Source organism: Amblyomma mixtum, chromosome 3 (assembly GCF_055824585.1).
Source record: "Amblyomma mixtum isolate Tamu chromosome 3, ASM5582458v1, whole genome shotgun sequence".
In the NCBI taxonomy this organism is placed as follows: Eukaryota; Metazoa; Arthropoda; class Arachnida; order Ixodida; family Ixodidae; genus Amblyomma; species Amblyomma mixtum.
Genome location: NC_143014.1, coordinates 193,372,850 through 193,386,215, shown reverse-complemented (window position 1 = coordinate 193,386,215; position 13,366 = coordinate 193,372,850). Strand labels below are relative to the sequence as shown.

At 50.9% G+C, this 13,366-nt stretch overlaps 1 protein-coding gene across 1 annotated transcript; it reads left to right on the top strand.

Moving 5' to 3' along the window:
* The first annotated feature begins 4,920 nt into the window (after nucleotides 1-4,920).
* Nucleotides 4,921-10,660, top strand: LOC149353151 (uncharacterized). Its single transcript, XM_089582320.1, has one exon. The coding sequence runs from the start codon at nucleotides 4,925-4,927 to the stop codon at nucleotides 9,236-9,238; it is 4,314 nt and encodes a 1,437-aa protein (XP_089438446.1). The 5' UTR covers nucleotides 4,921-4,924; the 3' UTR covers nucleotides 9,239-10,660.
* The last annotated feature ends 2,706 nt before the right edge of the window (nucleotides 10,661-13,366 follow it).

The following is a 13,366-nucleotide window of genomic DNA, read 5'->3' as shown; positions in this document are numbered from 1 at the left end:
TTTAAGCGCTTCGTTGGTACGCAGGCTTGAAAGCCGAGAGAAACTCTCAACAGCTTTGTATAGACTACCTTTTGCGGAGGTGAGCTGTCCTCGAACACAATAGCGTAAGCACGCGCAGTATCATGTGTCTCGGATGTGTAGAATTTCGTGCTGAACGGACAGTGTTTCGCCTGACCCAGCCCTATGCTTCCAAAGTAACGTGCATGCGCTGAAAAGAAATCTTTTCACCCAGTGCTTTCCATGGCTTTTGCCGTCAGTGGAGCGACTGAATACCTGTCGCACTGACACGGTGGCTGTACGCGTCCGCCTATATCCCGTAGTCCTGCAAGCCCCTAGAATTTCTTAATAGCGTTTTTTTTAAATTATTATTGATTCTGCACTATTACCTAGGAACTGAGAGCTATCACTGAACGTTGCAACATTCGTTCGACGGAAGACCTTGCTCGGTGCCTTTAATTTGTCCTAAAAAAAATTTAAGCTCGATAACTGCACAGCTTTGCAGGTGTTAAGTTTTCCGGAATATTTGTTCTGTTAAATTGTTTCCTGTCAGCGCCTATTCTAAGTCTCGAAAGGAAGAAGAAGTAATTATACAGTTGAGCAGACAAGGGAAGGGAAATGAGAGGCTCGTTACGAAGTACTACATATGAAGGATGACAACAGGTAGCGAAACCAAGCAGCATATGTGAGAATATTTTCTTTTTTAAATTGTGGTGTTGATCAATGGGAGATTAATAGTGTAGTTATTTTATCGTCTAAAGATAACTGATTGGAAAGCAAAAGGAGAAACAACCACATATGCCCCCGATGAGGTCCGAACCCGCGACCTGCGAATTTCGCATCCCATGCTCTACCAACTGAGCTACAGCGACGGCTGTCCAAACTTCTGCTTTCGGGGGTATTTATGATACGTGTAACTGTAACCTAACGTTGAGAGTGCTCACCAGCGCCACCCTCGTCCATAGCGACGGACGTGGTACTTCCTGTATTACCGCGAGTGCCACGTGGGAACGTGGTCGAACGATGAGGGCAGAAGCTGTGCGAGAACCCTCTTATGCTACCTATGGCGCCAAGCCTGCCAGAAGCGAGACTCATTGTGCAGACAAGGGAAGGGAAATGAGGGGCTCGTTTTGACGTATGGTCCCCTCAAAAGTATACAGCCCAAGGGGTTTGGTTCTAAGCTCTTAAGCGTGGCTCCCGGCACATCAAGCGGTCCAGACCTTGGGAAGATTGAGGACGCAAAGCCATTTCGAGAGATTGCGGTCACTGAGGATCCATAAGGAGGCATGCTGCAGGCATCACAAGCAAACCCCTTCGGCTTTATACTTTTGACGGGGAGCGCACATATGAAGGAAACCATTAGCCGGCGCAACCAAGGAGCATAAGAGAGTGTTATCTTTTTAACTTGTGGTGTGGACCAATGGGACTGTATAGGGCAGTTATTTTATCGCCTAAAAATAATTGTTAGCGAAATAGCTTTTGAAAGGAAGATGGTCTTGAATGGTGGAGTTTGATGCATGGCAGCCTGAAACACGTACTCCTGCTTTCAGCTATTTTGACGGAATTATGAAGCACAAAGGGATAAAGTAAAAGCGAATCCGGTCTTCTTGTTTATATGCCCATTTCAGGATCTTCTTCGAGCGAAGAGAAGTCATTTTGCCTTTGGAGTGGTTGAACCGCCCGGGAGCGCTGTGCGGCCTCTCAATTGCGAATTAGTATAGCACCGTCTGCCGCTATGCAGCCGTTGCGCAAGCTCCGTGAAGCGTTGCGTAGAGCGGCGTGCGACAGGGAAAGAGTGCGCAATAACTGCGTGCAGCGAAGCGTACGATGTTGTGGTGCGCCTGTTTTCCCTTCACTTCTGCTCGGCACACTGCCCTGTTGGGACGCACCAGCCACTTTTATTGCGTTCTACGCCGAATGGTTTACCGTATTGTTTACCTCATGCTGCCTCTTAGCTTTTGCGCTCCCGATTTAGGTAACCTCTTAATAATTTCATTATCGCACTATTTATTTCATGACAGCATTAATTATTCATACTGCATTCAACTTTTGGTAGCTGTAGCATGTTTAATCTCTCTAGCATATCTCGGCGACGCGTAAAGGGGGGAAGATGAGTGCTGGCAGCCACCAGGGTGTGACAGAGGTTACTATTTTTGCTGAACTGCCGCTTATTTCAATATTAACGCTGTTAAATTTATTGCATCTGGCGTAATGGTTTCCGAAAGGAAAACTGTTCCAGCAAAGTAAGTTGCTGGGCGAGTTGGTGACGATGTTTCATATCTACAGCGCGATAAACGGGACATGATGTGAAGAAACATGTAAACATGCATGGCAGCGCTGTGTTTGTCTTTACATGTTTATTCACATCATGTAGCGTTTATCGCGCTGTACATATGGAACATCGTTCCAGCAAAATCACTTAGCTGTTTTTGCCTCGTGCTTGAAACAAACAAACAGACAACAAAGAAACAAACAAACGGACACGCACCGCATATTCAGCTCACACATAACGGCCAACATATGCACCCCCCCCCCCCCCAAAAAAAAAAAACTCGTGCTTGTCATAATGTACACTGATACCTTCTGTAGTTGAATCGCTGTCTACACTGCAGCAGCTTAGATGAAAAGTGACGGACGTCGTTCGCGTTCAGCCTCATTATTCTCATAAAACGGCAAAAAGACATACAACGCAAAAAAATAAAAAAGCGGCTGGCCACTCGCTGAGTCGCCGTCGAGGTTTTTCCGGCTTTGACCTGCTTCGTTCTCTCTCTACAAAGCGTATAGAGGAAGTAGGGGCGACGCATTCATCCGCCAGTGGCCGCAGACGATGTCCACGTCCCCTTCGGCTGACCACTGGACTCTTTGTCCTAGTGGAAGCAACGCAGTCGACGATATCATGTTTCACGGATGAAAGATAGCTACCTTCTCTTTGCTTGCGCCGGGGTACTTAGCGGGACATAATGGAGCACACAACAGTACCTCGTTGCATCCACCGCTCCAGGGAACATTGAAACGGTCTTGTCCAGCGATTGCAGAACTTCTCAGCGTATTTCCATTCCCTCGGTGCGTGACGGTCACTCATGAACGACAGTGGAAAGAGTACGAAACCCTCTTTCTCCTTGGGATGCTTTTCTTGCACAAAAAGCGAGGAGCGCACATTCAGCCTTGTATGATCACAAAACGAACTCGCGGGCAGCGCATGTTGTGCCGGTTACTGCCCCTCTAAAACCTATGCCCCAAATACAGAGGGCACCAGGGTTGCTGCTGGGCCAGGTAGAAGTGTTTTCGTAGCATTCCTAGGCTCCAACAGGGATGAGGAGAAGAGTTCCTGCCGCTTGTGCTAGCGAGCGTCATTTTCATCTTGTGTATTTGTTCTCTTGATGACCATCCGTTTTCTTTCTTTTTTTTACTAGCCAGGAGGTGGGGGTCTTTTTCCCTGAGCGAAAGTCGGTGGGCGACAGCTGCAGCGGGGCGCGCTGTGCACCGCAGGAGTGCTCCCGGTTTCGGAGGAACGTTTGAGGCTCAGACGCGGGACGGCTCCCATCTCCGACGTTTTTTGGAAGGGAGGCTGTAGGGTTCGGCACGCTGCCGCCTCTTTTTGTACATGTGTTACGAACATTCCGCGAGAGGAGAGTGGACTAGGCTGCGCGCCCCGTTTTGTTTCGTTTTGTTTGTTTTGTTTTAGTGCGTGCCGTTGGAAGGCGAGGAGCGGCTCGAACGCCCATGCTCTTCGGTTGGTCTCCCCGTTCGTTCTTGCGTTTTCCCTTGCCACTCCAGATGGCGGGGCTCTCTGCCGACATCGACCTTGGGCTCCTGTCCCCCATCTTCCCGGAATCCTGCCTCCCGGGGGGGAGAAGCCGCCGGCCATAAACAAGCGAGAACGGTCTCGGTTTCGTCGCGTTACGCGACGGGCGGTATACTAGGCCAGCACGGTTAGGAGCTGAAAGTGTCCGTTGGCCCCACACATCTGGCGCGCCTCCGCTCCACTTGGCGGAGGATTGCGCAGCCACGTAGGGAGGAATTTCGGGGTGAGGGAAAAGGCGCTGACATCAGTTCTGAGCTTTCTTATTCGTTAAAACTGATGTCAGGCGGGAAGCTGTAGCACTGTTTATTTTTGCGTGTGGAAAGGGGCGCGGGAGAATCGTAGTGGACTCTCGGGGAGACCCGCGCCCGAGGGCTGTTGTTGCTAGCTACTCGTAGCTGTCAGGCGCTCGGTCGGGCCGAGCGCGGAGTAGCGGCCGTTGAGAGCTGGTGCAAGGCGCGCCAGTTCGACTGTTGGGACGTGGTGTCCCTCGCCTCTGGGAAGGCGGTCGGCTAGGCCGGCCGCGGATAGTTCGACCGTACTGAATCTTGTACCCATCTGTAAATAGCCTGTATAAAAGTTCTTCGTTTCTCCGTGAATCGCTTCGCCTGGAAGTCACTTCATCGAGAATCCCTTCAAGCGGTGCATCCAGTTGCTGGAAACCACCGGACCAACACCACCGGCAACAACTTTACTGGCGCAGCCGACAGGATTGGTGCACTGCAGCGGCCCCCAGGAGAGGACGAAGTTCGGTATCCAAGGCGAGATACCGAGTGGACGACAGGCTAAGGGTACGAAGGTGCGAGGAGCATCGGGCGTGAAACGCCGAAGACAAGGCCTTCTGCGGACAGAGGGTGGCATCCCTGAGCAACGGCGGCAATTGGGAAATTGAAGCGGACACGACCTTCAGCGGACGCCAACTGGCATCCCCGAGCAACGGCAGCCGCTAGCGGCTTCAATCGGCACCTCAAGAGGTCGACTCCATTCTTGCCCGAAAAGAGGACACTGCGAGCAGCTCCGAGTGAGTTCCCTGGTTCCTTTTTCTTGGCGGTCACTGTTTGACTACGGCGGGCGTAATTAATGATAACCCGATTTGGGCATCTTAACCCTGACAAGGCATCGACAATGAACAGCGATAGTGACAGTGGTGACAGTAGGGACGGTGGTGACAAGGGCATCAATGAGGTGTCGAGGCCACGGCGTAGCCAAAACATTGATAAAGAGCTGGAATTGTACGAAAAAAAGATAAAAGCCTTAGAGCTTGAAATGCAAATCATTCGTGCTCGAAGCCAGAATGCTGCGCCTTCCGAAGACGAACGGTTGAGACAGTACGCTAAGCTGCTCGCCGGCGCGTTTCCCAAATTGCCTGCAGACGGTGAAGTGCCCGTCTGGTTTGAATCAGTGGAATGCTCGCTCAGGGCTTACAACGTTCCGAAGGAACACTGGGCGCAGCTTGTGTTCCCAGTGCTGGCCGAGCGGGTGACTTACTTATCGACTCGGTTCACCGCAGAACAGCACAGAGACTACGATAAGTTGAAGACGGTGGTCCTAGACGAGTTAAAACTTTCAGCCGCAGAGTACCAAAGGCGGTTTTCAGGGGCCACCAAGAGGCGCGAAGAGACTTGGAAGGGTTTTGTCACACGCGTCCAGAGTTATTTAAATTTTTATTTAAAGTCTCGGGGCGTGTCGACTTTTGACGGACTTCTGAAGCTTCTGGTCGCCGACCAGCTCAAAGAGGGGCTATCAGAAGAAGCACGGAAATATGTCAAGCTGCGCGAGGGTGAGAAATGGCTGAACGCGGATGATATAGCCGCATTGCTGCAGACGTACGAGGAAGCCGCCGGGAAGGGAAGCGCACAGAGGAAAGCCGACAGCTTTAAGGGTTTTGATAACCGGCCAAAACCGAGGTCTGAGGCCCCACCTGCTCAGAAGCCTGGGGCAGAACGAGGAGACGTAAGGGCTGCAGTCAGGCCAGGAGGAGAAAAGAGAAAGGAATCGCGATCGGGTGGCTGTTTCCGATGCGGGAGCTGGCGGCACGTTGTTGCGAACTGCCCATTTGATCGTGAGAACCCAGCTGACAAACGAGAGCGCCCGCCGCGCGAGGATAGGTTAACGGCACGCGTGTCCACCCATGCCTCGGAGACCACGCGTCCAACTCTCAGGGACGTTAAAATCAGCTGTCGGGAGGCAGTTTTCAGCGCCATTGTGGACACCGGCGCAGATATCACCGTAGTGCGCGAAAGCCTTGTACCTGAAGAGTTTGTATCCCCACATGGGACAATCGATCTCATCTCCGCCTTCGGAGAAAAAGTAGAGGCGAAGCTGGCAGTTGTTCCGTTGAAGCTGTATCGTGGTGCTTCCTTAATTGAAAATGTGGATGATGCGACACCGGTGACGTGTGCGCTCACCGACAAGCTCACGCACGCCGATTGCCTAATCTCGGCAGACGCATGGGAACAGCTGCACGACACGCGCAAATCGGACAGCGAGGGTCTCGTGCAGGCGGTTGGAACTCTGTCGCCGCCGGGTGAAGACAGACCGGATGAATCAGGGCCAGACGCGGGTGCCGAGTCAGTTTTGACGTTCGAGGACGAAATCCTGCCCGAGCGGACCCTTGACAGAAATGAAGGAGAGCAATCACAGACGGATAGCACGGCTGAGCTTGGCGGAGCACAGATGTTTCGGGTTGAGCAGCGTGAGGACGAGACACTGCGTGAGGCCTGGCAGAACGCTAAGCAGGGAAAGGCGGGCATGTCAGTCGTAGACGGAGTTTTGTATCATAAAGACCAGGTGCTAGGCCAGGGGGTACAGCAGCTAGTGCTGCCAAGATTACGGCGCGAGGCCGCACTAAGCCTAGCACATGAGTCCTATTGGGGGGGACACCTGGGCTTTCGCAAGACTAAAGCTCGCCTCAAGTACAGTTTCTACTGGCCGGGCATGGAGTCGGATATTCGCAATCACTGTGACAGCTGCCATGGCTGTCAAGTGCGTTCAGACCACCGGCGAACTGATAGGGTACCGATAACGCCTCTCACTCGCCCGAAGTTTCCTTTCCAGAAAGTGAACATAGATGTCATAGGTCCGATCGAGCCATCGTCTGGCCGAGGACATAGATACGCGCTTTGCATAATAGATCTGTGCACGCGTTGGCCAGAAGTAGTCTGCCTTAGGTCTTTGTCCGCCAGGGCAACCTGCGATGCGCTGCTTTCGGTGTTTAGCCGGACGGGTGTTCCCGAGGTAGTGTGCTCAGACTGCGGCACCAATTTTACAGCCGCACTTACGAAGGAATTTCTTGGAAGGCTCGGCTGTACCCCACGCTTTTCCGCCCCAAATCATCCGGAAAGCAATGGGTCGGTGGAGAGGTGGAACAGAGTCTTTAAGACCATGCTCTCACACGTAATTGAAAAGGAACCGAAAAACTGGGACAAGTTCATCCCTTTTCTTCTTTGGGCCTATCGAGAGGTGCCGCACGACACCACTGGCGTGTCGCCCTTCCGAATGCTTTACGGCCGAGACCCAGTAGGACCACTAGGTATCCTAAAGCAAAGCTGGGCGGGAGATATTGAAGTACCCGGGGAACTGGCGAGCGCCCCGGCCGAGTACCTGAAGAAGCTGAAAGCACAGCTCGAGATCGCGGCCGACACCGCAGAGCTAACGACTAGAAAACAGCAGGAGGCGTACTCGTCACACTACAACAAGCATGCAATGGTGAAAATCTTTCGCGAAGGCGAGGCGGTCCTCGTCTTCGACGAAAAGAGGCCAGGGAAAATGTACCCAAAGTGGCTGGGGCCGGGGGTGGTGACAAAAAGGTACCGCGAGCACTCGTACTACGTACAGATGAGTGACGGTCGCCGCATGCTAGTACACGCAAATAAGCTACGCCCCTACGTCGGCAAGGTGGGTTCGGTGAGCGTCATATTTCATGACGATTGCGACTTCGGAGAAGTCGAATACACCCCGCGCGCACAGAACCTCCTGGAGGACTGTGTAGTTCTTAAGCCTGATAGAACAAGCCACTTAGACAGGGATGCCGCGGCGCTGGTGCACGCCACGTTCGAGCAGCACCAGGCATTGTTTCGGAATGAACCCTCTATCGCACGCGTGGGCGAGCACAGCATAAAACTCGCGGAGGGGGCAAATCCAAAGCGAGGGCACCCTTATAGGATCCCAGAGGCTTTAAAAGACGAAGTAACGAGGCAGATTGATGAACTCCTCGAACAAGGCCTCATCTACCCATGCAAAAGCCCTTTTGCACACCCGATCGTGTGTGTTCCAAAAAAGGGCGGGTCGGTACGTCTTTGCATAGACTATCGAGCGCTGAATGCGGTGACCGAGACGGACGCATTTCCTATGGGTTGCCCCCAGGAGCTGATCATGCGAGTCGGAGCCGCGAGGTTCATAACCCTTCTTGACCTCAGGCGCGGCTATTGGCAGGTGCCGCTCGCTGAGGATTCTCAGCTTCCGACCGCCTTCATCTCGCACCTAGGTCAATTTGCCTGGCGGGTGATGCCTTTCGGTCTTAAGAACGCGGCGGCTACCTTCCAAAGGAACATGAACCAGTTACTAGCCGGGCAGGAAGAATACGCTTGCGCCTATCTAGACGATATCGCCGTGTTCAGCCCATCGCTCGAATCGCACATCCGTCATCTGCACCGTGTGTTTTTCACTTTGGAGGAGGTGGGCCTGCATGCTAGCTTGGAAAAGTGCCAAATAGCGCTGCCCTCAATCCGCTACCTGGGGCATGTTGTCGGTTCAGGCCAGCATGGCCCAGCCAAGGAGAAAATTGAGGCTATTGAAGGCATTCAAGTCCCTAAGACCAAGAAAGAATTGAGGAGCTGCCTAGGGCTATGTGGCTACTACCGTAGCTATGTTCCGAATTTTGCAGAAATCGCTCTGCCACTAACACGCCTAACGGGCAAGGGCGTGCCGAATAAAATACCATGGCCAGATGACGCCGACAGAGCCTTCAAAGCCCTGAAAAAAGCTCTATGCGAGGCGGTTGCACTGACCACTCCGGACCCACGGAAGCCGTATCTGCTTTTCACAGACGCGTCGGCAGTAGCAGCTGGTGCCTGTTTGGCGCAGCTTTCTGACAACGGCACTGAGACGCCGATAGCCTTCGCCAGTCACAAATTTGCACCCTCGCAAATGCGATGGGCTGCAATCGAAAGGGAGGCATTCGGGGTAATCTGGGCACTAAAAAAGTTTGAGACGTGGGTATTTGCCGCCGCCGTGACTGTCATCACTGACCACAATCCGCTCTCATTTCTTACGAGCAGCGTGCCCCAAAGTGCAAAGCTTACGCGCTGGGCTCTGGCGCTCCAACGTTACAATGTTAACATTGAGCATCGCAGGGGAGTCGACCACGGTAACGCGGATGCCTTGTCTAGGATCCCCAACGCTTGTTGGAATAGTACACTGGCTGACGTCCCGCAGTGACCGCTGGGAAACTGGACCAGGGAACAGTGCACACAGACTCGTTGGACTTAAGAGACACACCCTGATCCAACCCAGCGAAAGTGGTAGTGTTCTGTGTGTGTTTGTTTGGTGGATTCTCTAGCATGTATTTGTGAAGTGTGTGACGAAAGGCCGCGGCATGCTCGCCCACAGGCTCCTGCAGCTTACTCGTGCCGATGTACTGAGCTGCTATACTTGCCGAACCCTTTTTGTTGTTTGTTGCCTCGGCTTATCTCTTAATAGATTAGCCGAGTCTTGGGGGGAAGGTGTAGGGTTCGGCACGCTGCCGCCTCTTTTTGTACATGTGTTACGAACATTCCGCGAGAGGAGAGTGGACTAGGCTGCGCGCCCCGTTTTGTTTCGTTTTGTTTGTTTTGTTTTAGTGCGTGCCGTTGGAAGGCGAGGAGCGGCTCGAACGCCCATGCTCTTCGGTTGGTCTCCCCGTTCGTTCTTGCGTTTTCCCTTGCCACTCCAGATGGCGGGGCTCTCTGCCGACATCGACCTTGGGCTCCTGTCCCCCATCTTCCCGGAATCCTGCCTCCCGGGGGGGAGAAGCCGCCGGCCATAAACAAGCGAGAACGGTCTCGGTTTCGTCGCGTTACGCGACGGGCGGTATACTAGGCCAGCACGGTTAGGAGCTGAAAGTGTCCGTTGGCCCCACACATCTGGCGCGCCTCCGCTCCACTTGGCGGAGGATTGCGCAGCCACGTAGGGAGGAATTTCGGGGTGAGGGAAAAGGCGCTGACATCAGTTCTGAGCTTTCTTATTCGTTAAAACTGATGTCAGGCGGGAAGCTGTAGCACTGTTTATTTTTGCGTGTGGAAAGGGGCGCGGGAGAATCGTAGTGGACTCTCGGGGAGACCCGCGCCCGAGGGCTGTTGTTGCTAGCTACTCGTAGCTGTCAGGCGCTCGGTCGGGCCGAGCGCGGAGTAGCGGCCGTTGAGAGCTGGTGCAAGGCGCGCCAGTTCGACTGTTGGGACGTGGTGTCCCTCGCCTCTGGGAAGGTGGTCGGCTAGGCCGGCCGCGGATAGTTCGACCGTACTGAATCTTGTACCCATCTGTAAATAGCCTGTATAAAAGTTCTTCGTTTCTCCGTGAATCGCTTCGCCTGGAAGTCACTTCATCGAGAATCCCTTCAAGCGGTGCATCCAGTTGCTGGAAACCACCGGACCAACACCACCGGCAACAACTTTACTGAGGCTTTTGCACGTGTTCGTCTCTTCTGTGTGTGTTTGTGTGCTTTCTGAGGGTAATTGTGAGTGTGTAACTGCGAGAGTGTCAACTCTGTCAAAGACTGGGATACGCTTTGTGTGATCCACAGCCGGAGCGTGAAACGGGCGAGACGAGTTTGTGCGGGAGTGTGTTCAAGTGTGTGTCCGAGCGTGTGCGCGAGCGGTGCGTTGAGCTGAGCGATGTTTTTTTAGCTGTCTGTGCAACTAGCGGATTGTACATTGTGTATGTAATAAAATTCCATATCCTTAACTGTATCTTGTAGCCTTTCTATCTATAGCTATATTCATTCTTTCTATATTAGTTAGCCGAATAAGCTAACAATTGGGAGATGTTTATAGAGCAGGCGATGCAAGCGATCCGCACAGCAACAAACCAGAACAAAGTCCACTACGACTGTAGCTTGTAGCACACTACTGATGTTGAGGGCAGAGAGGAAACCTCATGGCATCGATTAATATCGCTTTCAGAGGAGCTCGTTTTCAGGGAATCACAGATACGTGTTTCAAGACGCGATGTCGCTGGAAAGTGATGCAAGAAGAGGAAAAAAATAAGAAGGCAGCAAAAACAGAGAATTCAATTCAATATGTGCCCGCGATTTCCAGGTCCGCTCCTTCGGCTGGGGGCACTGGTTGGTTTTCCATGTCTTTTCATTTTTACCTTTCTTCCCCAACTTAACCCACTCCCATTCACTTTTTATTAGTTTTCAAGGCCAAAGCCGCCTTTTACACTATCTTATCCTTTTAATTTATTTAATAATTGGCTGCTTAAACTCAACCCGCGTTCCCGCAGTGGTGAGGGAGGCTCAATCTTACTGTCAATCTGCCTGTCCCGTATGCCACATTGCTAGCAGCCTTTGGTTGCCCTATTTTAACCGCGGTCATACATAAAATTTACGTATGTTTCAAATGTCGTCGGTCTGCTCGGACAAACAGCGGCTAGCACTTCCTCACGTGGCCAGCTGTTAGCAACAGACCACGGCAAATATAGAGTGATGGATCTTCAGAAAGAGCTTCATAAACGCTTGCTAATGCAGTTCCGGTGTGATGCGCTTTATGGAATGACTCTTAGAGCCCGGGCCTAGCACGGTGACTAGCTGTTATACGTGCATTTAGTGATTGATTCATGTTTTTTTTTTTGCAGCGAATTTTTTTCTGCTCTTTGCCTCATCTGAAACGAAAAGAATGAATCAAGTATGTTGTATCGAAGGCACCACTGCAATGTTCCAACCTAAACTAAGTCACGAAATGGGTTAGCATCGACGTACGATGCATTTATGGCTGGCACACTCCAGTACTATCATTATTTCGAAAAATTATTATTTCTCTACAGATTTGTGGGTAACTTAGTGTAGAAGGAAATACACGAACGGGTCGTAATGTAGAACTGGCAGACAATAACGTAACTTTACCGCATCGCCCTATTCACAAAAGTAGCGGCTTTAGTAAACCTTTCGGCCTTTACTGTTGTAGCTGATTTAAAGCAACATAAAGCTGTCTGGTCCAATTGCCAGTCATCAATGTTCTTTACTCTAGAACCACTCTAGCGGTGTCTGCCATCACTGTACCTCGGACGTCCCGTGCTCATCCTTTGGAGTCATCGTCTTCTGAATCTCGACTGTGGGGCTCAGTTCCCTTTCCTAGTTAATTTTTTGGATGGCAAAAAACTGAGTTCTTGGTTATTCAGCTGTTGCGATCTCTAGGCTAGGAGAGTGTAGGGCTGATTTGGCGAAACCAGCCTCAGAAGTTTACGAGGACGCACTTAAGTTTTGCCTCAGCCACTTTTTGAATTTCGTGCTGAATGGGAGTTGCTTTCTCGATAACTTACTACGATCACTATCCCTTATTCACACAAGAAATACGATGTCTAGTGCTCACGTACTGTGTTGGCTTCCGGTGTCTACGGCGGATTAATTGTGGATAAAGTAATAATTAAAGCGGTGTTGTTCAGTTGTTCCTTTCGGGGAATCTAATGCTGCATTTATTTTCTTAGAAGTTATTCGTAAGTAATTTGCATTCGGTTTTCCTGATATCACTGAGAGCATTATTTGCTTGTCATTGTATTTTGACACCGGAGACACCTGTTATGTGAAGATTATCATAAGAGGAAGAAGCAGATATAGCCACAGATGTACTTTGAATGATGCATCGACATAGACGCAAAAAAAACAAAAAAACTTTGAGATCACTGCGGCGACCCGCATTGGAGAAATGCGAAAGCTTCGTTTCATTACGATGCTATATCAACGCCCATGGCTGTTGTGACGTCCATGTACTATATCGACGTCCATGGCTATTTTGACGTCAAGTGTATTTTTCTCGCGTTTTTTCGCCTTTAATTAATTCTCTAATTATACCTCATCAACCAAATTTTTCCCACGGCAACATTTTACCTCACACGATCTATCAGAGTCACACTTTCACGCATGTATCTTAAGAGAACGACGTAATCGTGCGGACAAAATTTGCGGACACGCTTTGCGGGCACTTTATGTAGACACGATATAGCCATATAATGCTCTCGCATTAATAACAGCGGGACCAAGATGATGCCTTATATTAGGGATAATGCTATACTACCTATTATCAATAACGATTTGAATTAACAGTAATAAAAATATAAACATACAAGCATTTGTCCACGAAAAATGTACAGAAAATAACAAAACAAATAGAGAACACAAGGGAGTTAGATAATATACACGTCGCTTGATACGGAAATTGTAAGACAGACTGACCGATAATAGGCCGATCTACAGAGATTTTCAAAAATTGTTACGCCTGTTTTGCGGGATTCCGTTCCAGCAGAACTCGACCGAGGGAATGAATGCTTGCAATCCTATGGACGCCTCGTGTGACCAAACCCTAGCAAGAACCCCGA

Bases quoted from the DNA above. Each gene is read 5' to 3' on its own strand.
- LOC149353151 (XM_089582320.1), top strand. From the start codon at position 4,925: ATGAACAGCGATAGTGACAGTGGTGACAGTAGGGACGGTGGTGACAAG.